General features: G+C 35.0%; 1 protein-coding gene across 1 annotated transcript in view; it reads left to right on the top strand.

The window, feature by feature from the left end:
- The window catches only part of LOC104626465 (regulating synaptic membrane exocytosis protein 1-like), a gene marked incomplete at its 3' end in the record, with an annotated part of 211,901 nt that overhangs the window by 110,493 nt on the left and 79,235 nt on the right, over positions 1-22,173 (top strand). The window contains exons 12-19 of the mRNA XM_010294397.1: positions 3,758-3,881; positions 10,410-10,456; positions 11,620-11,732; positions 12,805-12,935; positions 13,260-13,431; positions 13,563-13,719; positions 14,929-15,000; positions 20,160-20,316. Coding sequence (XP_010292699.1) covers positions 3,758-3,881; positions 10,410-10,456; positions 11,620-11,732; positions 12,805-12,935; positions 13,260-13,431; positions 13,563-13,719; positions 14,929-15,000; positions 20,160-20,316 — 973 coding nt within the window. The remainder of the gene's footprint in view (positions 1-3,757; positions 3,882-10,409; positions 10,457-11,619; positions 11,733-12,804; positions 12,936-13,259; positions 13,432-13,562; positions 13,720-14,928; positions 15,001-20,159; positions 20,317-22,173) is intronic.

Here is a 22,173-nt window from a genome sequence, read left to right as displayed (position 1 = left end):
CTTCCAGTGATGGTGACTCTACTTCCCTGGGCAGCCTGTTCCAATGTTTGATCACTCTCTCAGTAAAGCCATTTTTCCTACATCTAGTTTAAACCTCCCCTGGCACAAATTGAAGCCATTTTCTCTCATCTTATTGCTGGTTACTTGGGAGAAGAGGCCAACACCCTCGTCGCCACAACCCCCTTTCAGGTAGTTGTATAGAGCGATAAGGTCTCCCCTCAGCCTCCTCTTCTCCAGGCTGAATAACCCCAGTTCCCTCAGCCGCTCCTCATAAGACTTGTGCTCCAGCCCCCTCACCAGCTTCGTTGCCCTTCTCTGGACACGCTCCAGCACCTCAACGTCCTTCTTGTAGTGAGGGGCCCAAAACTGAACACAGGATTCGAGGTGCGGCCTCACCAGTGCCGAGTACAGGGGCACAATCACTTCCATACTCCTGCTGGCCACACTATTCCTGATACAGGCCAGGACGCTGTTGGCCTTCTTGGCCACCTGGGCACACTGCCGGCTCATGTTCAGCCGGCTGTCAACCAGCACCCCCCGGTCCCCTTTCGCCGGGCTGCTCTCCAGCCACTCCTCCCCAAGCCTGTAGCGTTGCATGGGGTTGTTGTGACCCAAGTGCAGGACCCGGCACTTGGCCTTATTAAACCTCATACAGTTGACCTCTGCCCATCGATCCAGCCTGTCCAGATCCCTCCGCATTTCTAATTTATTATTAACTCCAACTGCTTGGATGTATGAGCAAAATACTGCTGATCAGTGCTGCTGTCAGGACTGAGTGTCACAGGTGAAGTTTTGCTTGCTAGCTCAGGGTCTGCATGTTACGCTCTATAGAATCAATGTAAACATTTTTAAAAACTGTTTCATTGTGGCAAACAAAACTCACTACAGTTACTTTACTTGCACCATAGTGTCACCTGAAGAATGATGCACTGTGTACACAATGGACTTCTTTCAGTGTGAATTGTTACAAATAAAAATGGAAAACAACCCAAGAAAATGATCTTAAAATATTTAATTTATGTAAGTGGTATATACTACACTTACAAATAAGTGGCTGTACTGTTGGCACTTTTCAAGCTTCTAAATGAAGCGAGAACTATGCACAGTATAGTATAGTAGTTTTCAAAACTACTTCTTAGTGGTTTGTATTTTTACTATGGCTCTAAGCAACTACTTTCCAAGTATTGCCTTAACAAACCAGAGTCTATGCAATGCCTTCTTAGCAATCCAGAAGCTTTGATGACAACTTGTATGAATTTAAGATAATTGCATAAAGCAAATAGTAATAAAGAAGAAGAAAATATGATGAGTCTCGAAAAATATCTTTCTTTGTTTTGGCATTTGTTAATTTTTTTTTATACCAATTCAACATACTTGGGGTTGATAGCACCAGTTAATGTAGTCGTTTATAGATTTTAACTGCAGATTATAATTACAGAAAATAAGATTCTGTCCACTAATCTTGAAGTATTTGGGCTGAAAAATTACATTTCTAATGTCTGATCTAGGTTGTTTATTAAGCCAAAGCTATTTTTAATTTCTAAAAATATTTTTAGAGCCATAATAATTTCACAGAAAAAAATACAGTTTTGCACATTTTTTCAATGAATGAAAGTCTATTCATCCTATTATGTGGGGCTAAAACACAAAAAAAGACATAGATTAGTCCTTGCTTTATGAAAAACCTCCAAAACTTGATTAAATTTATAAATCATTGATTAATTGTACAAACCTCATAAATTTGAATAAAGGCCAATATGAAGTCTTGCATGAGGAACAGAATAACCCAGTGCAACAGTAAGCACTAGGCGGAAAAGCATCTGGAGGTGCTGGAGGACAGTAAGTTGAACATGAGTCAGCAAAGCACCCTTGGAGCAAACGCCCGTCATGTACAGGGCTGTATTAGCAAGATTGTCTTTAGCAAGTTGAGGGAAGTGGTTGTTGCTCGCTATTCAGTGCTTATGAGGCTCTATCTGGAGTACCGTGTCCAGTTTGTGTTCCTCTAGTACAAGAGAGATACTGACAAACTGTTGTCCCTACTTTGAGCAGGGGTTGGAACTAGCAGACTCCCAGAGGTATCTCCCAATCTGAATTACTATTTTAGAAATCAATATGAAAAAATTCAGAGATTTGCAGCATAAGTAAGTCTGAAAACTTTCTATCTCTGCTGAACATGCATCAGTAAGTGGGGATAGAATGTAAGATGCATTAATATTCCTTTCTAGAGGCATCTTAGATATCCTGGTATATATGCCTCACCAGCAGAAGTGGCTTCGTAAGAGTGCAGGTGTCCTGTAGGTGCTACCAGCTAGCTTTGTGCAGATTATCTTGGTTATCCCAAACATCTACAGTGTAAGGTGTCTAACAGCTCCTTGACTGACTGACTTGCAACTCTGGGCTACTACAGTAGGACTTAAGATTCTACTTTAAGGAAAAACAACATGTTAGTTTATAACAGTTGTTAGCTTTAAAATACAGTCAGAATTAAAGAAGAAACTGAGTATCTTTTCACTGAGTTGTATAAATTTTAAATGAAGTTCCTAGGCAATATCTAATTCCTGTTCCCTCCTGACATACAATTAAGTGTTAAATACACAAAACATTTAAAACTGTGTCAGATATTCAGCATGGTAGAAATTTATACTTATGTCAGCAAGCATTTATTAAGTCTGTCATTACGAAGCCCTTATGTTTTAAAGAATGCCAAAATGCTTTGAAAGCCAGTGGAGTACTCTGTGGCGCTTACTGTTAAAATACCAAAGTATAGGCTGTTTGGGAAAAAGGGTTGACACTCATGTAACATAAAGAGAAATTGAAGCCATGTGTTTTGCTAGATACAACATCAGTTAGGATAGTTTTCCTCAGCTTATTAACAAGCACAGGTTTGATGATTTTGCTTAGATCTCCTCAGAAAGGAGCAAAGCCAGCAGCTGAAGGATTGTTCCTGACTTAATCTGATTAACAAGAAATCATTGTCAATAAAGATAAAATCATTGCCAATCAAGAAAGTTATCTGTGGCATCAGATAGTGGTTGTGAAGTTTTGACTGCTACATATAATGGCATATGAGAGTCTAAACTTACCCTATGTTCCTTCAATTTTATTGTATAGAATGATCTTCCTTTAGAAACTATACTTCAAGATTTTCACCTTTTTACAATAATGCCAAAGTACAATACAATGTACATGCTATTCAAATTCCAGAAATGGCAAGCTGACAAAAGAAAGTTAACTAAATAACTTTCACATCCTCTTTTCCTTTCTGTCTCCCATAACATCTCCTGGAGATAGTGACTTGCTCCTTGCTTTTATTTTTTGTACATTTGACACAGACAGTGAAGACTGCCCTTTTGGTAAAGAAATTGAAATGGAGTTTATATAATGTAAGAAAATGTTGTGATTTTTAAAGACTTAACAGTAGGTATTTATATTTTTAATTTTTGAAGATTAACTTGTTTTCAATTTTTATTGCTGCTAGTTAATAAAGGATCATTTAAAAAAACTCCTCCATTTCATAGCACAGTAACAGGTGCTGTATTATTTTGGAAATACTTAATATGTTTGCACAAGTGGTTTCTTTAATAAGTTTTGTGTGTACAAATTGTAGCTGTGTTCTGACGTTTTGCTGTGTTTGGGTTTCAGCACAGCTTTTTAACTGTTTTCTGGTAATGTTACTTGATTATATAGATTTCATAAATGTTTTGTGCTTTTTTCTAAAAGAATATGGAAATGAGATAAACTTCTGTTTAAATTCAAGGGGATGAAGTTCTAGAATGGAATGGTAAACCCTTGCCTGGAGCTACAAATGAAGAAGTTTACAACATTATTTTAGAATCAAAATCAGAACCTCAAGTTGAAATTATTGTTTCAAGGCCTATTGGGTAAGGCTAAAGACTTCCTTCTTAAGCACAGTTATTACTTCTAATGGGACTTTTAAAGGGACTATTTGTGAGTTCATTATTTTTATCTCTTAATAATGGAATATGTTTCACTTTCTATTACTCTATTATTTCTATTATTCTATTATTGACTTTTGTATATTCAATTTTCTTCACTGCCTTTTACAGTCTTGGATCTATGCAATGACATACATATAAGTATAAATGTTGTTTTCTGTATGATCGAAGTACTAACAAGTTTTTTGCCAAGTGGCAAAAGAAAATTTGTGGATCAAATGGACCTGTGCATGAGAAAAATCTGTTTTTCAGGCTTTTAGCTGCATTAAATCTGGATAACTTATACAAGTATTCATGAATAGAAGGAAGAACAGCAAACATTGAGCATAGTAGGATTTTAAACAGGCTTTGTTTAAAGAGCTAAAAAAGGAAAACCAATACTCTTAACTGAAAAGACTGCATTAAGGCTTAACGATACCGGCATCGAAATCAAAAGTGGAAATAAAAATATCTTCATATTTATGAAGGTAGTTTGTTTTGTCAGAAAATTAGTATTAATGTGTTATGTTTATAGTCTTATTTTTTCTTTATTATGAATCCGGTTTGGGGGGTTTGTGGTAACAATTCTTATCTTCTTGATTTCCCAAATAAACCTTAGAAAGGTCATAAAATCTGTTCAAATTGATAAGATTAGTGGGGTTGGCCCTGCATCTGTCACAACTATTTCAATGATATTCTACATTCCGGCAAACATGACTCTATTGGGACCATTCTGAGCTAAGTCCTACAGGATTGAATATGAATCGTATATTAGAATTCACATTTATAATGTGGAACAAAGTCGCATGATTAACAATAAAAAGTGACTCTTGGCTAGTTAAAAAAAAAAATTTAAAGGATTTCAATCTCTCAGTAATTTTTCACCTTCCCAGAGTTCATGTGCACTCACTATAAGTCTCTGAATACCTGTAGGCAGATGGTAGTGTTTCCTCCTTATGAGTGCATAACTATTCCATTTTGAATTTGCTAGATTTCATCCTAATTATCATTTTATCTGTCTCAAATATGGTAAGTTTTCAGTTTCAGAAACAAAAACCACTATTAATTTTCTTTCTGACTAAAACATTTTTCTTTTACATTTATTTCACGTCAGCTTTTGATGTTTGGTATTGTCTATACCGGGCAAGTTTAGCTATATTTTGCAAATGAGTTCTGCTTTTTTAATGACAATCACTATTAAAAGTACTTAAATAAAATTAACATTCATTGCTAATTACACTTATGAGTTTGACCTTCTAATGGAAAATGAAAGCTTGATGCAATAATAGTGGTTGTTAAAAGCTAAAATTACCATCCAGATGGAGACTGTGGGGGAGAAGCAACCTTATTTTACATTCTTTGGTTGGCTAAATTAGGAGACATTCCTGACTGAAAATTGCAAATTCAGTCCTACATCTTTGTAATTAAAAATAAAATGCCATAAGGAGATTTTTGCAAGTCTAGTTTTTATGTTTAAATTGGCAGAAAAGAAATATGTTGGTACTGGACCTGACTTGAACTCCATGTCTCAGTTGAAGAAAATATAAAAATTAATTTCTACAACTGATGTAAAAGGAAAGTGCTAGATTAGTAATTTAACTAATGAACTTTAGATATATTTATTCCTATCAGTATATTTGCAAATGTCATGTATCCTTAAGCTTTTAAGATAACTTCATTATTAAACCAATTTAATTATTTTAGTTTATGAATTTGATAAATCTAATAGCTTCACATACTTTAGTACAAGGTGACAGCATTCCAGTGACATATTCTTGAAAAAAAAATTGAGAGAAAATATCACAACTGTTGAACTGAGGCAAAGAATATGAAGTGCATTCAAAGTCAAAGAATGTTTCTGAATCTGAGCGGTGAATTTTATACTAAAAAAGTGCACCCAGAAATAGTACTGATAAAATGCAGTTTTGCTTTGGATGACCCATGCTTTTTTTTTTCCTCCAGATACAGGCAAAAATAGAGCACATCAGATACTGCTTTTATTTTGAGATAAACGGAGTCTTAGCATGGAGGTTTCTACATACTGTAATAACACTGTTCTTGAAGAGTTGTGTCTTGATAATTTTTTTTTTTTTGAGAAAAGCAAATAAATATCCCAAAGCGACTAGAGCATATAACTTTGAAATGTAAAGATATTTCCTTTCACTAGCAATAACGAGACAAATTCCTGTCATGCTGTATCAGATTGGGATTTACCTGTCTGTCATCCTAAAAGAGAAAAAAAATATCAGATACTGTACAATGAAGGAAATCCTGATACTAGGTCACAAAAAAGAACCTACTGCACAGGATTTTCTTTTTTTAATATTTTTTTTTTTTTTTAGTAGTTGTAATCTATGTAGATTGTGTTACATAATGGGAAATCGTTTGCTTGCATTACATTACTTCTCCCCACCCCCCAGCTTCTCCTTGTCTTGTTATCCAAAGTATATGATTGTCTCAAATTCATGACAGGGAATTTTATTTAATCCAAGAAATCTAGTGTATCAAAGTTTTGTGTCTACCTTAGGTGCTGACTCAGCAAAATCAAAGCTGCTTGGTACAGCATTAAGTGGTAATCCATTACACCTAAAATTCCTGTGAGGAAACAGGTTCCCGAAAGACCTGAAAAATGATATTTTGTCTGCATAATTTAAGTGTTTTCATCTCTCAGTATTAATAATGCAAATAATGTACCATCACTTTTAATGGTCTCTATTTAAAAAGTCCTAGCATATTTGATCTAAAAAGCCCAAATATGACATAGTTTGGCTTAAGTGAATAATGGGAGGACTGTAATCCCACAAATTATATGACTGCTAGTTACAAAATTGATGTCTAAACAATTTTCTCGGTCTTGTAAATTTGGATTTCTGTGTCTACCGGCAAATGTAATTTTGAGTAATGGATAATTGTAGGATGTTTATTAGAGAAAAATGTGAAACGTAACACTATTAGCAGATGAAGGCATAACAACAGTAAACAGTATAACCACAATAGTACCTTAAAAACTTCACGGAAGCTAATTGATGCTAATGCTAATGATTGTAACACAAGGTAGATAACAAACCTATAAAAAGTAGAATTAATGGATTGGCTATCTAAATATGAGGGGAAGAATTACCTATGAATATGCATACAACGCGAGAGGCGGTTAACATAGGACAGCATAGAAAATCCTCTGGCGGTATGCTTTTTGGAGAGGAAACCTCGCATGGTAACTAACTGACAGTCTCTTGTGTGCTCAGGTGAGCTCTATGGCATGGTGCAGGTAAAACAAATGTTTTTTCATTTGTCTCTGTTTTTTTTGTCAGATGCTAGATTTTTTTGCTTGGATTTCCACATATAATATTGCCAAAATTGTTGTTTCTCTGGTGTGATTCAGCTCCTCTGTGCAGGGACTGCTACTGTGCTCTAGGTCCTCGCAAGGAGGTTGAACCTCCTTCATAAACCAGGCAGTACTGAACTCCAGAGAGTTGCTCAAGTAATGTAATTAGTGCAAATTGCAGATTGATCTACAGGTTCTGATGGGAAGGAACGGTTTTGGAAATAGGAGAATGAGCACTGGGGACAGGTACTCAGAAACTGAAAACTGTCAGGCATAGAGGACAATCCTTTTGTCCCCAGAGCAGCCGAAAGAAGTGTGGGTTACAAGCACATTTGAATTTGGTTTGTCTCCAGTGATCAAGCTCTTGACTATAGCCCTCAGAGAATTTATAGCTGTTCCTGTGTTTTACAAAACAGTGATCCTCACAAACCATCTATCTGCACAGAGTAGTATGAACCTGATGTATAGTTTGGTTTAATTTCTGTATTCATTAAGGTGTAGAACGATCAGACATAAGATAGTCATATAAGATCACAAAAAACCTTTGCCTTTCAGGGTAGAGATAGAAAGACAAAGCTCGATGTCAGCAGCTCTTTATTGGAATGTGTCTGACATTACTTTTCTGATGTTTACATTGGTCTGAAAGCAGAGAAAAATTTTGTTCTTTTTTCAGTGAGTGGTTGTGCTACTTCTTACTTTGTTTTTTTACCATTTGATTTGAATAGTCTAGGTTTGAATAATATAAGTCTGAGGTTTCTACTGTTTCTTCTGAAGAGCTTTTTTTTGTAAATAATACTGTTAGAGTATTTCCTGCAATCTGTAAGGGCAGGCTAGATAAGACTCATTTTCTTACCTACAAAGCTATAGATTATAGTTTCTTTTTAGAATTTTCATTCTTCAATTAAAATGCCAATGTTTTTAAATATGGACAGAAGCATAACTTTGAACTATTTCATGTCCATTTTGAAATCAATAGCAGAAAGCAGAACTGTTACAGAGCTTGTTAGGATACTCTGCCATGAGTTTGGTGATCAGTACTGTACTGCATACTTAACTTTTTGGTTGCTTTGCTTTTTGTGTCTTGCAGTTCTGTGTGGAGCTGTACTTAAACAAGACAAATATATTAGAGAAGAGGAGATAGTCTAGCAATAATTTTTATATATATATATATACACACACACACACATAGACCTTATATATATAAAGTTTTAGAGATTGTCTGTGCGTGAACAAGCTCTAATATGGTGGTCATGAACAGAGTGGGTAGGAAAGCTGCCAAATAACATTTCTATTGCAAACCATGCATTTTGTCAGAAGTTGAAATTTATTCTATTATTAATTCTAGCTTCTATTGTTCCTGTCAGTTTTTCCTAAGAATTACAAGGACTTAAAAAAAATTATACTTTCAGTTCTTTGTCTGACAATTAAAGTCTTAAGAAAGATCTGATTATTTTTATCATTTGCCTTTACCTGGCAAGGACTTTTTTATCACCAGCTTTAAGTGAGGAAAATACTGTCAACTTGACCATTTTTTCACCCACTCAGGAATTACGAAACTTGACACAGTAGATTGCACTTCCCATGTTGAAACACTCCTTGCACATATGAGCCCTCCTTTGATATTCTAAATGGGATATTATTGCAAATAATGCTATACAGCCGACAAGAATGTTCATATTGTAGCACAGGAAAACATTGCAAGCTTAATGTTGTATTGAACAGAAAAATCGGTTTGAATATGCTAAGTAAATACTTCAGACTGATGAGAATTGCCCTGGAAATTGAAGGGAGAAAATGATAAGAGGAAGAAGTCTGCACAGCAGCCTTGCTGTGCAACACATCGTTACTCTGCTTATATTTTTGTGAAGTAGTACTATGCCATGTCAAGAATAAGTAATGCAGTTATATTTCTATGAGTTTGAGGAAACCACATAACTCTTGAATTACAAAGTCAAAGCAAAGAGAAGCACATTCTTGTGGAGTGATATAAGATGTAAGCTGATGTGAGACATTAACTTGAAGCTGAAATAGAAGTTTAAATTGCAGGACATGAAAAGCAAATTTAACACTAATTTATTGGGCACTGTTACATTCTGACTTAAGTGTCTGTTTCTTTTTCACAGGTGACTGCTATATACTTAGGTCTCTTAGTTTTATTGACTTCCAACTCAGTAAGATAGTGTTTCACTGAACAGAGAAATGCCTGAATACCTCTAAAATGCTTAGCTTTAGACTTAAAATCTTGTAAATGTTCTTCAGAAATGCTGTTGTAGTTCTGATTTTCAATTATTTTGTGTAGATGAAAATATTTTCAAGTAATTCACTGAACAACTTTGTTTCCATTTTCCTGCTCTGCTGCTTTGCTAATTTTTGTACATTAACAGTCATTTCTTGGTCTTGCAATGTATTTTCAATGATTGCTGAGAACAAAAGAGAGTCAGGACCTAGCATCATCCAGATTTTGATGGAAGAGTAAATTTGTCGATGGCAAAATTTTGATAGATGTGTGTGGACTTAACCAGTTTGATTTTACTTGTACCTGTGTGTGTGCTGGGTATGTGTATGTTGAAAAATGTCTATACCCAATCGTAATATGATTTGGGTTTTTTTTAGCCTTTGAAGAAATGCATTACTCTTTTGTTTATTTAACATTGCTAATGTTATTTGCTTTTTCTTTTTATTATTATAAGACATTTTCACCAGTTTCATTCTGTGAACACCTTGAGACGTTTATATAAAAATTACTAGTGAGTTAATCTATGTGTTATTTTTTGGATTTTTTTTTCCTTCCAAAAAATACTTGAACATTCATAGCTATACTACCTTTTGCCACCTTTCTCCTCCTAAAAGCTCTCTAACTTTATTGTTCTAGTTGTAAAAATATTGTGGAATCTATCCACAATATTAACGTTGTAGTGCTTATTCTTATGGCTGATAGTTCATTAACTTAAAAGAAGTAGTTTGCATTAGTAAGATTTTCATGAATGCTAGTGAAAAAAGTGTATTTAAATGCTTCCCCTTGCTTTCCTTGTAACTTGTTAGAACAGAAACAAATTTGTATTTCCAGAAAAGTGTCCCAGAAATCTATTTGTTGCAGCAGAAGGCTGTGTCCACTGTTTCTAATTATTATGTGTGTATTCACGTTTTAGTGATATTCCACGGATTCCTGAGACTTCTCACCCCCCGTTAGAGTCTAGTGAGTACACGTCTCGTTCCTTTCACTAAGCATGGTCTTGTACACAGCACAATCATTTTGGCTATGAATTTTCTGAAAGATGAGCACTAGGCGACTGCATTGGCTCCAAGGTTTTTGTATAACAGAATTCAATGGATTTTGGTCTTGTGTGTTAAATTCAAAACAATATCGATTTGATTAAAAGCTATACAGGTTTCAAATGTTAGCAGGATTTTATTGTTTTCTTCTATATCATGTGTTGTTAGTACCGTACTGGTATACACGCTGTGGCCCAAAAGAATCATTTACTTGCCCTAACGTAAGAGAGAAAACAAGTATAAGGGATTGCCAAAGGTACAAATGGTGTCAGGATTTCACCTCCTGCACCACCCAGCATAAGTCCAGAGTTCTTGTTTCTGTTTTTCTTAACAAGAAAACATTGGTTAGGTGAACTTTTTGTGTATCGTGCTTCAAAAGAAGGGTTTTCTTTTTAACTATGCTGTATGAATAACGTCAGCTAGAGTGTGTGATGGCCATGGCTCCCAGTCCTTTCTCTTCTGAGCCTTGTCTGAGATGCACCCAGAAACCTTTCCTCAGATAGAGTCCTGTGGGGCCACCAAGTGCTGTTACACCTGTCATGAGCTCATCTCATTAGTGAGGGCTCTGCTTCACTGCTGGAGAACTGCTGATGTCCAGCAGGTGCCGGAGCATCCTCCATGTCAGATGCATGTCCTGTGTACCTTCCTGTGCACCAGATTCTTGGGAATTAAAATTTCAGAGGCTACTAGGAGTATAATCCTAGTGCAAGAGATGTGGGCTTATTCATCAAAGATTTGAGATCATAGAATAGTTTGGGTTGGAAGGGAGATATGTAATCCTGTCAGAAGATAACATTTGATTTAAAACATTTGGTATGGTTTGCCACTACTCTATGAGGAGCACTTTTTTTACTTGTTATTTCAAATAAAACAAAAAATGTCAGGTTCAATCGAGGGAGAGGGTATCCAGACAGTCTTTTTCACCATGCTATCTACATCAGTATGAAATTTTTCTGTATATTAATCCAGTTATACTGTGTATAAATACAAGCTGTATACAATTCAAAGAAAAAGCATTTCATAAGTTATCCAAATTCACTTCAAAATTTTGCATGGAATGTTCATGTGTTTCTCATGTATTTTTAGGTTCAAGTTCTTTTGAATCTCAGAAGATGGAAAGGCCTTCTATTTCTGTTATATCTCCGACCAGCCCTGGAGCCCTAAGGGATGCACCACAAGTCCTACCAGGGCAGCTTTCTGTGAGCATATTTTGTTTTTCCTGAGTTGTTAATGAAAATCTGTGAAGTGCTGGTCCTTCAGCCCTCCACATTCCCAAGGTCTGTTGGGAGGTCAAGAGAAATGTCTGGTGTTGGTAAAGATTAATGTCTTTCAAATGTTTTTTAAGACCCCCCTGTACATACTCACAACCCATCACTGTAATCACAGCAGAGGTAAAGAGTTGTTGTCTTAATACACCAAAGAGTGCAGGAATTTACATGGAGAGGAGCCCATAAAAGTGCCTTGTAACTTGTCGCCCTGTACCCTCTGCACTGAAAATGGTGGCTCTTCTATACATGCCCAGTAATCCACAGATAACAGGCATCGTACCACTTTATCTTCTTCATGGGAGCGTTTAAAGAGCTGTATATCTGTTGAGAGTTACACTGTTCAGTAATGCGTTCTAATTTAGATTACATTACACACTACCTCCTGGAACTGTCTATAATACTAACTGAAGCTATGCTTATTAAATATACTGTGAGTACTTAGACTTTGTTTTGCACATTCTTATATATTTTTATATTGATCATATTAATTTCTAAGTATACAGCAAGCTCAAAAAATTCATGATGTTATGATTCTCTTAAGAAATTATTTAGCTCTATATTTTACTTTTCATAAGAACATCTGCAAGGTGTTCTTGCAGGTGTTCAGATCAGAGAAGATAGATTTCAACTATGCCTCAAGTTTAACTACAGTCAGGGCTTCCTATTTGAATGTAGCTTTCAAGGTGCAGAGCTAAGACATATGCTAGACATATCTGCACTCACACATAGAAGATTATGCAGTGAGTACAATAAACAATGTAAGTATAATCAGGCATCTCCATTTTATTCAGCTGTGGTAAATACAAAAGTCTTTGATATATACCATTGTCTTTTCCATCTAACTTAATATTTAAGGAATTTGAAACAAAATATATCTCATTGTAAAAGTAACCATTGTTTTTTCCAAGAGACATTGTGGTTAATGTGATGCAGTCTGAAAATTCTTCATTTTCAGTTTTTTCTCCATTTTCATTACTGTTTTTTGGTAACTTGATTCTTCTAGGTTAAACTGTGGTATGACAAAGTGGGACATCAGTTAATAGTAAATGTTCTGCAAGCAACAGATTTGCCACCAAGAGTAGATGGACGCCCCAGGAATCCCTATGTAAAAATGTATTTTCTTCCAGACAGAAGGTAGTAATATTTCAGTTTAGAAAATTATGTTGTAATTTACCTCGTATTGAAGCAACTTTTAAATGAATGCTTATGAAGTAAAGAATTGTCTTTAATAATTTCTTATAGTTAGATTAATTATAACAAAAAACTGTTCTTGAATCATGCAAGTCAGTCAAATTAGCTGTGTGGACTTTTGGATGAACATGATCCATTGTAGAGCAAATACTTCTCTCTTTTAGGCATTATCAGATCAGAAAGAATTAAAACAGTGAGTGCTGATGAGTAGATGGCATTTTGTGATTTATCTCTACGAACAATTTACAACAAATATTTATGTTTCAGTGATAAAAGTAAAAGGAGGACCAAAACAGTAAAGAAAAGTCTAGAGCCAAAATGGAACCAAACTTTTCTCTACTCACATGTACATCGTAGAGATTTTAGAGAACGAATGCTTGAAATAACCGTATGGGATCAGCCAAGAGTACAAGAAGAGGAGAGTGAATTTCTTGGAGAGGTGATACATACAATCACATTTCTCCTGAGTTCGTTGTTTGGTTTTGAATACATATGCATATTTATTTTATATATCTGTTTGTGTGTTTGTGCCTTGAAAGTAAAATTAAAACTTAATAAATTTTCTACTAGATTCTTATAGAGCTGGAGACAGCACTTTTAGATGATGAACCACATTGGTATAAGCTACAGACACATGATGAATCTTCACTACCTCTGCCTCAGCCATCACCTTTCATGCCAAGAAGACATGTTCATGGTGGAGAAAGCACTAGCAAAAAATTACAAAGTAGGTCCAAATTCCATTCATCTCTATTAAATTTTAAATTAGAAATGCTGGATATGGTGTAATGGTATTTAACTTTCATATACAACATAAAAATACTATTTCATAGTCTTTAAACATAATTAAAATGTGTGGCAGAAAAAAGATACAAATTATGACATGCCTTTCATCTGTGATGAAGTATGTGAAACCTGTTGGAATTGGTTTGGTTTTCACTAGCAAAATAAAATTGTTCAAACATTTGTTTGCAATAATTTCCTTTTAAATAGAAAGATGAAGTTCATCATTGTTGGATACTTTTTTTAATAATTAAAAGCTTTTGACTTAAAAAAAGAAAATCCTTAAAGGCTGATGAGGCTTAAAAACACTTTTCATCATCAGGTTAGTCTCAATCTCCAATATGCTCATTATACAATCAGATGAGAACTGTGCTTTTGCAGCAAAAAGAATTTGGATGCTTCTATTTGGGAGGTACAGTTGTTTTGATGAGTCTGATTTCAGGTTTGTTTATGACATCAAAATAATGAATGTACTGAAATATTTGAATATTGTAGCTTCTCAGTTCATTTAAATTAAGATTTATATAGAAATAAGAAGGACATAGGGGATTATTTTAAAATAAATTTCCAAGCTATTTTTGTTTTTTCTTAAACGTGGAAGCCATTCGTTCCAGCCAATGCATAGGGAACTGGTGCACATTCAGGATTGAATTATAAAAATGTGATGCTGCAGTAATTGCTGCAGGAGGATATGTATAGAACGAGCAAATTAAAGGTTAGTTTTCATGAGATATTTGAACTTTTCTAAAAGCTGGCAGTGCTGTTTCCTCTTCCCCTCTCACCATATGCTGCCACCTCTCCTTTCCTGTTCAGCAAGCTGATTCAGCTTACTCACTGAAATAGCACAAAAGTATTTTTTTCCTTTATTTGAGTTAACTTTTTGCTGGTTTAGTGAGATAAACTATTCTAGTAGAGGCTTAGTGAGGACTTGAGGGAAGCAGAAGGGGAAAGGAGGCTGCAGCAGCTGTAAGATGTTAAATTTGCTCAGCTATTTTGTGAAACGTCACTGTCGGTCACTGCAGTTTAGTTCTCCTCCTCTATTGTTTGGATTTAAATAATCTTTTAAATTTCAGTAGTATGTTAAATGAACAGATTTTTACATTTTATAACACGACTAGATGTTCAGGTATTTGTTTACCTTACTGTTGTGCAGGATCTCGGCCAATCAGTGATAGTGACATCTCAGATTATGATGTTGATGATGGTATTGGAGTTGTTCCTCCAGGTGCGTGGGTGAACAGCATGGTCCTGCTTTCTTCTTCTTCTTCTTCTTGTTTGCTTGTTTGGGGTTTTTTTGTTTTTTTTTTCTTTATAACATTTTGGAATATTGAGGATACTGGTTTTGGAGAGTGCATTGTGAAAAAAACAGTTTTCCTGATTATTCCTGTCTTAAATCTGGTGAATTAAAAGATTCTACTATTCATTCATTTGTATTTCTTTTACGTATCATTCTTCATATGTGAACCACCAGATGGTTCAAATTGTTTGTTTCCCTCATAATGTTCCAACCATTATTTAAAATATAAATTAAATTAAAAAAATAATATTAAAACAATAATTGAAATTTCAGTGTTTACTGCAAATATTTTTTTTAATTTGCTTTTTGCTTGAAATTTAGAAATAATGCAGTCTCCCATGGAATTTCTTGAGAATGCATGGCTGTAGATTAAGATGCATGTAGCATGGCTATATCTTTTATAGTTTTCATAAGCCTTCATTACCCTAAATGTTCATAAATATATATTTGTAGAGACTGTCTTGGTTTGACTTTTAGTTCAGCTTTCCTTACATACTGAAAATCTTGAGGATCATTCTGGATACCACATTTTTCTACTTCTATTTGCCTGTTGCCAGAAGTCAGATGAATATATTTCCAATTGTCCCAAACGAACTGAAGAGTCAGTATGTCATTGCCAGCACTAAATCAGTTTTTGTGTGGATCTTCCTGATGAAAATCACTGAATTAAATCATGGTGGAATTTGGAAAGCTCTCTATCTCCCTGATCTGTGTTTAAAATTATATGACTATTCATTATATAACCTTACAAATAAATGACTTATTTTATTAACGCAATATTATTTTGATGTTTACTGAGCCAAATAGTCCTTCTAGGCAAATTCCTTCCGTTGATGTTGGTAGGGTTCTTTCCTTGCGTTAATACACTTATCACCTGAGTTACTAAGAGGGAAATTTGTTCAGGTATACCTAGTAATGATATTTGCTTTAATGAAGAGATTAATGTTGATATTTTTACATCATTTGAGAGAGTGAACATTTAAAATTAATCATAGGTTCTAAATATTTTTAATGTTTTCATATATTTAATATATTTTTTTTTTTTAGTTGGCAATGTAGATACTGGCATACCTCTGTAGATTTACGTACGTTTAAGGTTTCAGTATACTGTATTAAGAATTGGGGCTTTTTTTCAGCTGCCAATTCTTAAAGGCATCCATTTGCCATCTGAAATAAACCATTTTCCATCTGACAGGAAATGTTCAAAAATGCTCCCAGTCTCTTAATTATCTTTATGATCCTGAGCTGGACTCACACCAGTAACTCCATGTCTGTCTTGTACTGGGAGCCCCGTACTCCAGATGTGGCCTCTCCAATGCTAAGTATTTAGGAAGGGTCAGTAAAGGATTTAATAAAAACTGAACATGTTTTGAGGCCTATCTTTTTAACCAAAACTTGAGTAACTTTCTTGTTAATTAAAAAGAAAAAAAGCTGATAGACAGTTGGCAATATCCTAAAGGATATTTTTAATGAGCTGTATTGCTTATGCTATGGGTAACTCTTCAGAACGATTTCTTTTTCTGTCATATGTGATCTGTATAATTATTGCATTGTACTTACTTTCCTCCTGTAGCAGCAGGGTGACATCAACAGAACACCTTGTCATCGTCTGTATTTTCTTTAAAAAAAAAAAAAAGAGTTCTGGTATCAAACATTTTCTAGAACCATTTTCATCATCCATCCAGCGTCCATGTTATGTCACACCTGACAGTTTCCCATGAGCAACTGAGAAACTTCTTCTGCATAAACTACCATAAGCTTGATTGCTGCTATCATGCTGGTCCATGCAAAAAAATTCTCTGCTCACTCTGGAGAGCACAGAGCCTTTGTATTTGAGGATACGAGGAAATGTTACTGCTGCTGTCACTGTCGTAGTCACTATGGAAGTATGGATATGATTTGACCAACTTGACAATACTTGAGCTAACACTTATGGTAGAATTTATTTACTATTGCTCTGTCTGTTCTGTAAGCTTTGTGCATGCACAATGCACAAGTTTCAGATATTGTTCCCTGGATAGCTTGGCTCTGAAGAATATGTATAATAAAATCATCTTTCTATACCAGATTTTTAAGTGTACAGGATAATCCTAGGTGTATATTTTTAGGCAAACTAGAGATGCTCTATAAAAATAGTTTAAATTGAAATTTATATTTAATTATTTTAATTTATATGTATTTCAGTACAGGTGCCTAAAGCTTGGAAAGGAATTTTGGATTTCTTTGATTTGAGAGTTGAATAAGTGTAAACTAGTGTTCCTTCTGATAGAGATGTCAGGATTTTATCTAAAACAAGCTTGTTTGGAAAATGAAATATTTTTTAGCACATACAGCTTAGATTTAGTTATCCTGGGAAAAGGAAGACATTCAGCTTTTGTCATGTGTAGTCTTTTTTCTTCCTCTGACAAAAACCCGACATTTTCTGCAGCAATCTTAGGACATGAGATGATGGAATCTCCATTGAAGTCCTGTGGCAGTCCCTTTTTTGCTTCAAAATTTGCACCCAAATTTGCACCCTGAGATCAGGGAGATCATGTTTCTTTCTAATTCTATTACACAACTCTGAAACACTTTTTTGCAAGGTACTCCAGCGTCACAGTACGCCAAAACCTGTGAAACATTGAAGTCCTCCTTTGTTAAAAGGTTGATAAACCTCAGTAGATACTTTCATGTATGCTATCAACTTCTACAGGCCTATTTTGCAGACAGTACTCAGTACAGCTTTGCTATTAAAAATGCCCTCTAAGTGGCAAGCATTTTCTGGTTTCGTAGCTACTAGTGACCTCTCTTTTGTGGCTACAAAAGAGCTCTCCCAAAAATTTTTTCTCCATGTTTTCTCTGGTTTTCAAACAATAGCCCACACCCTCCCCAAGCTTGAATAATGTCACATTTTAAGTATTAAATTATGTTCATTATTTTTATTTGACGTATCTAACAGTCTGTTTGAGAACAGCACACACATGCACTCAACGTTACGGTCCTTGATGTTTGTTTCTGAGCTACATGATACGTTCTTATTACAAGTGCTTTTCTTTGGCCCAGTCCTACCCTCTAAGATCTATCAATACTCGTAATGCTTCTTGTTTCCCTGATTTATTAACCTCATCGCACTCCTCTGCTTCAACAAATAGAAGAAAAAAAATTGCTTCCCATATTCTCACACTAGACGCTATGCTATGAAGTAGAAGACACAAAAGTTGGACAAAATGATAGATGAACTTACAAAGGTCTTTCTGCATATATTTTCTAGCTGACAGTAACCAGAAAGTCTGCAGTAAAACTGTCTAATCATTGTTTTGTCAACATTGTCTCCTTCCTATCTGTTTTCCCTATCGTATTTGTAATGGTAAATGTATTAAAGACAACAAGAACTTATTGAAGCGAATCTTTTTTTATTTACTGAAGTTGCTGCAAAGCTGGTTTAAGGCTGGAAGCTACTGCAGGATACTACAGCACCAAGGCGCTCTTCTGTTATCTTTGGATAACTTTCGCTAGTTTGTTCAATACTGTATAAAAAGTGGACACAGTTCTGGAGGCTGTGATATTATAAACTGCATAAACAGGGAAAAGAGTCTTAGAGTTCCTTGGATGATAAAATGCATCACCTAGTAGGTCTCTGTTCTCAGTTTTGTGTTACTAAGATCAGTCTGTTCTATGGTGGAAGATACCCTTATTTTAGGATTATTTACCGCTCTTTAACAAAGTGTTTTTCTCCAGTTCTAATAACAAGATAATGCATTCAGATAAGTTACATGTCCATTAGAATACATTGGTAAACTGATGCATAATTTGGGAAAAAAAACATGGATGCTTCCTTGATGTTTGTGATCAGGGTTCAACCTTGCAACTAAACAGATTATTAAGTGTCACTGAATACATGACCAAGCCTAATACAGAGTCTGTCTATGGGCCATACTTTTAAGAGGGCTATAACAATTTGCTAGAAGAACTACAAGAATTATACAAAATATGAAAAAATACAGGTTGAAACTCTGTAACAAGATCCTTAAAAAGTGTAACTTATTTATTGTATTCAGTTGGTGATTGACTAAATCATAGTCTTTTCCTGCACGGGAAGAAGATTTCTTATACAGGCTGTTTTTTGAGCTGAACAAAATAACATATTACAGGAACTTAATGCTAGACAAATTCAGAGAAGCAGCAAAATGATTATTTTGGAATCTAAACAGTAATTTGTGAAGTCGTTTAGGGACGACTTAAGGGATGACCCTTTCCATCACTTAAGAGATTTTCGGTCAAAGGATTCTTTTAGTCTGATTTAAATATCTAGAAGTGAGCAACTGAAGTCTGAGCAAATTTCCTTAGGCTCTTTTGGAAAGATAACAGGCACCTTTTGAAAGCTTCTTGCTGAGCTTCAATATCTGTTTTAAGATGGGATTCAAAGTGTGTATCAAGGCAAACAGTGTACTACATGGCAAAAGGCACAGGAATATCAATGCTTTTAAAGGTACTAACATTCTGCCAATTTTTTTTGAAATTCCATGTAAAAATGAGGTACGAGAAACTTTGCAGCTCATTCATAGTATTCGGAAAGAATGTTTTGCAGTGTGCAACACCCAATATTCTATACAACATATTCTAAATGCTTGTAATTTTTGAAAGTAGGTAGCTTTGTCCAAGTTCAGTAGGAGAACATCTTTGTATTTAGCTGAAACAAGAGTCAGAAGGATGATTTATGTATGAGCAGTCCTGGATGAATCTGTGCTGTCGTATACAAGCATGCCTTCTCCATTTGTTAGATGAGGTAAACATACATTGCTTGGATTCCTTTCTGATATTTGAAGTACAAGATCGTCTGGGTACTCTTCCCCAAGTCAGAAAACTATTTCAGTCCTTTCCTCCACATCTTCCAGTACGTAATGAAAATCATCTCCGTTTCTCTGTGTCTGTACATGTAGACATTTAAAGGTAATGCTAGTAATTTATCCTGGCTGCATGATACAGCGGGATGTACAATAGCTGAATGATGACTTGAAGTTTGTGTATTCCTGGAAGGACTAACCATTTCAGTTCTTTCCAAACTCAGACTTTTGTTCTCTAATTTCCTTTTGTTGCCCTCTTGCCAGTAGGTTATAGATCTAGTACTAGAGAAAGTAAATCTACAACGCTAACTGTGCCAGAACAGCAAAGAACAACACATCATCGTTCACGATCTGTATCTCCTCACCGTGGCGACGATCAGGGCAGGACCCGTTCACGTTTACCAAATGTGCCATTACAGAGGTAGGCATCACAAGTTACTGAAACACTGGGTGGTGTCAAGTTTCTATAATCTGTCATTATTAACTTTTCTCTTGTTCAGCAATTTTTTGTGATTTTAAGACTTTTTTTGTATCTGAATTTAATAGTGTAGTATTTGAACTTAATGTATGATTTTATTAATCATTTAAGAGCACTCATGGGATGAATCGTAACTTTGCAAGACTTACCTCTTCTTACTGATATTTTCTCTGTGATTCATCATCTGTGTACCATAACTAATACACAGGTTTGGAAATGTTTTTTCAGTTGGTGGCTGAATCTTGTATGAAGCCACTTAAGTATATTTGTAGGATAATAAATAATGGCACGTAAAAATTGTATAAGAACTATTTTTGAAGTAAAAGCAAGCTGAAATTACCAATTGTATTTATAAAGTGACATTTTAAATGGAAGAAGTAAAAAATACTTTACAGCATCAGATAGATAGCAAGTTATAAACGTCCATTTTCTGCATTTACTGCTTTTCATAGACAACCTATTAAGAGGAAAATCCTTTCTGAGCTTTTCCTTTGCATGCTTTATGCTTTTTTTGAATAGTGCCATTCAGACTGTTTAAGCACAAAACTTGACCCACTTGATTTTGCTTGTTTTATTATGCAGGGCAATAAACTTCTCTTGCAACCTTTCATGGAACCCTAAAAATCAGCCAATTTTTACCAGTTTTCCTTTCCTCCAATTTCTAGGAAGCTTTGTTCTTGAATTACTGCAAGAATTGCAGTAGCAATATTATTGCCCACTAGCTGTGGTAGTTTACTGAAAATCTACCCTACTTAGCTGAAGTTTGTATACAAAATTTTGTGCTACAGTACTGTCCTGAACCATCATTTCTGTGTCTGTTTTTTTGGAGTTCCATCACTGGTCATTTAATACCAGACATCTGTGATGTTTCAAAATGATGGTATATTCTGGAAAAACAGCTTCCCTCAGTTGAGATCTTGCTTCTGCCTTTCCATCCTCCATATATACTGTTCTTGTGCATTGAAATTTTGTGTGTTTTTTAAGTCACTGCGTGCATCCCCCTGTTACATCAGTTCTTACAGATGAAGATATTTCACTACCCACTAAATCACTTGCTGTTGCATCCTTAACAGATAGAAGAGTACATAAAATAGACTGTGGCACTGTCTCATTTTTTTTATAGCAGAGAATGAGAGCTCCTCATTCTGCTTTTGCAAACAATTATATATGCTCTTGTATCTTTCTATCTACAAGCATGAGACACACATGAAATATTTCATAGTCAATTCCACCCATTCCTTCATTTTATACTTTGAAAAACTAATGCTTCTTGTTCCAATGGCAGTTATTAACCTAAAGGAAGAATTTGCCCTTCACATAGTAGTTTCTTTTCTTGTTCTTTTCTCTGTGAAGAGAGCTTTAAATTACTGTCACGGAGGCCAGAGCCTACCTGCATTTATACAAAATCGTACCCCTTTTGTATAACACTTGTGTATAACACTTAGTTTGAGATTGATAAAAACTGCTGCAAGTTCTCATATCATATCTCAGAATTTCTTAAAGAATACCTGGAGATACCTGGAAAAAGTTGGCAGCCAAAAATCAGCCCTTTAGAAATCTGGCTATGAATCCACAAATGCATAAAACTTAATTTCATGTGAGGTATTATCAATTCTTGTGTTATCTCAGTTATTCTTTAAGTACTTTGAAAATGCCAGTACTGAATCCATCAGTGTATACAGAAACAGGCATGTACTTCTAAATATGGTAGCAATGGCTGCTTAGTGGTGGTTTTTTTAGTCTTTATAGATTAAAAAATCTTTAATCTTTTTAATCTATTAAAAATAAGATTTTTAATCT

The sequence above is a fragment of the Phaethon lepturus genome, unplaced genomic scaffold (genome assembly GCF_000687285.1).
Source record: "Phaethon lepturus isolate BGI_N335 unplaced genomic scaffold, ASM68728v1 scaffold4269, whole genome shotgun sequence".
In the NCBI taxonomy this organism is placed as follows: Eukaryota; Metazoa; Chordata; class Aves; order Phaethontiformes; family Phaethontidae; genus Phaethon; species Phaethon lepturus.
Note: the sequence above shows the minus strand (reverse complement) of the source record. Positions and strands in the feature narration are given on the sequence as shown.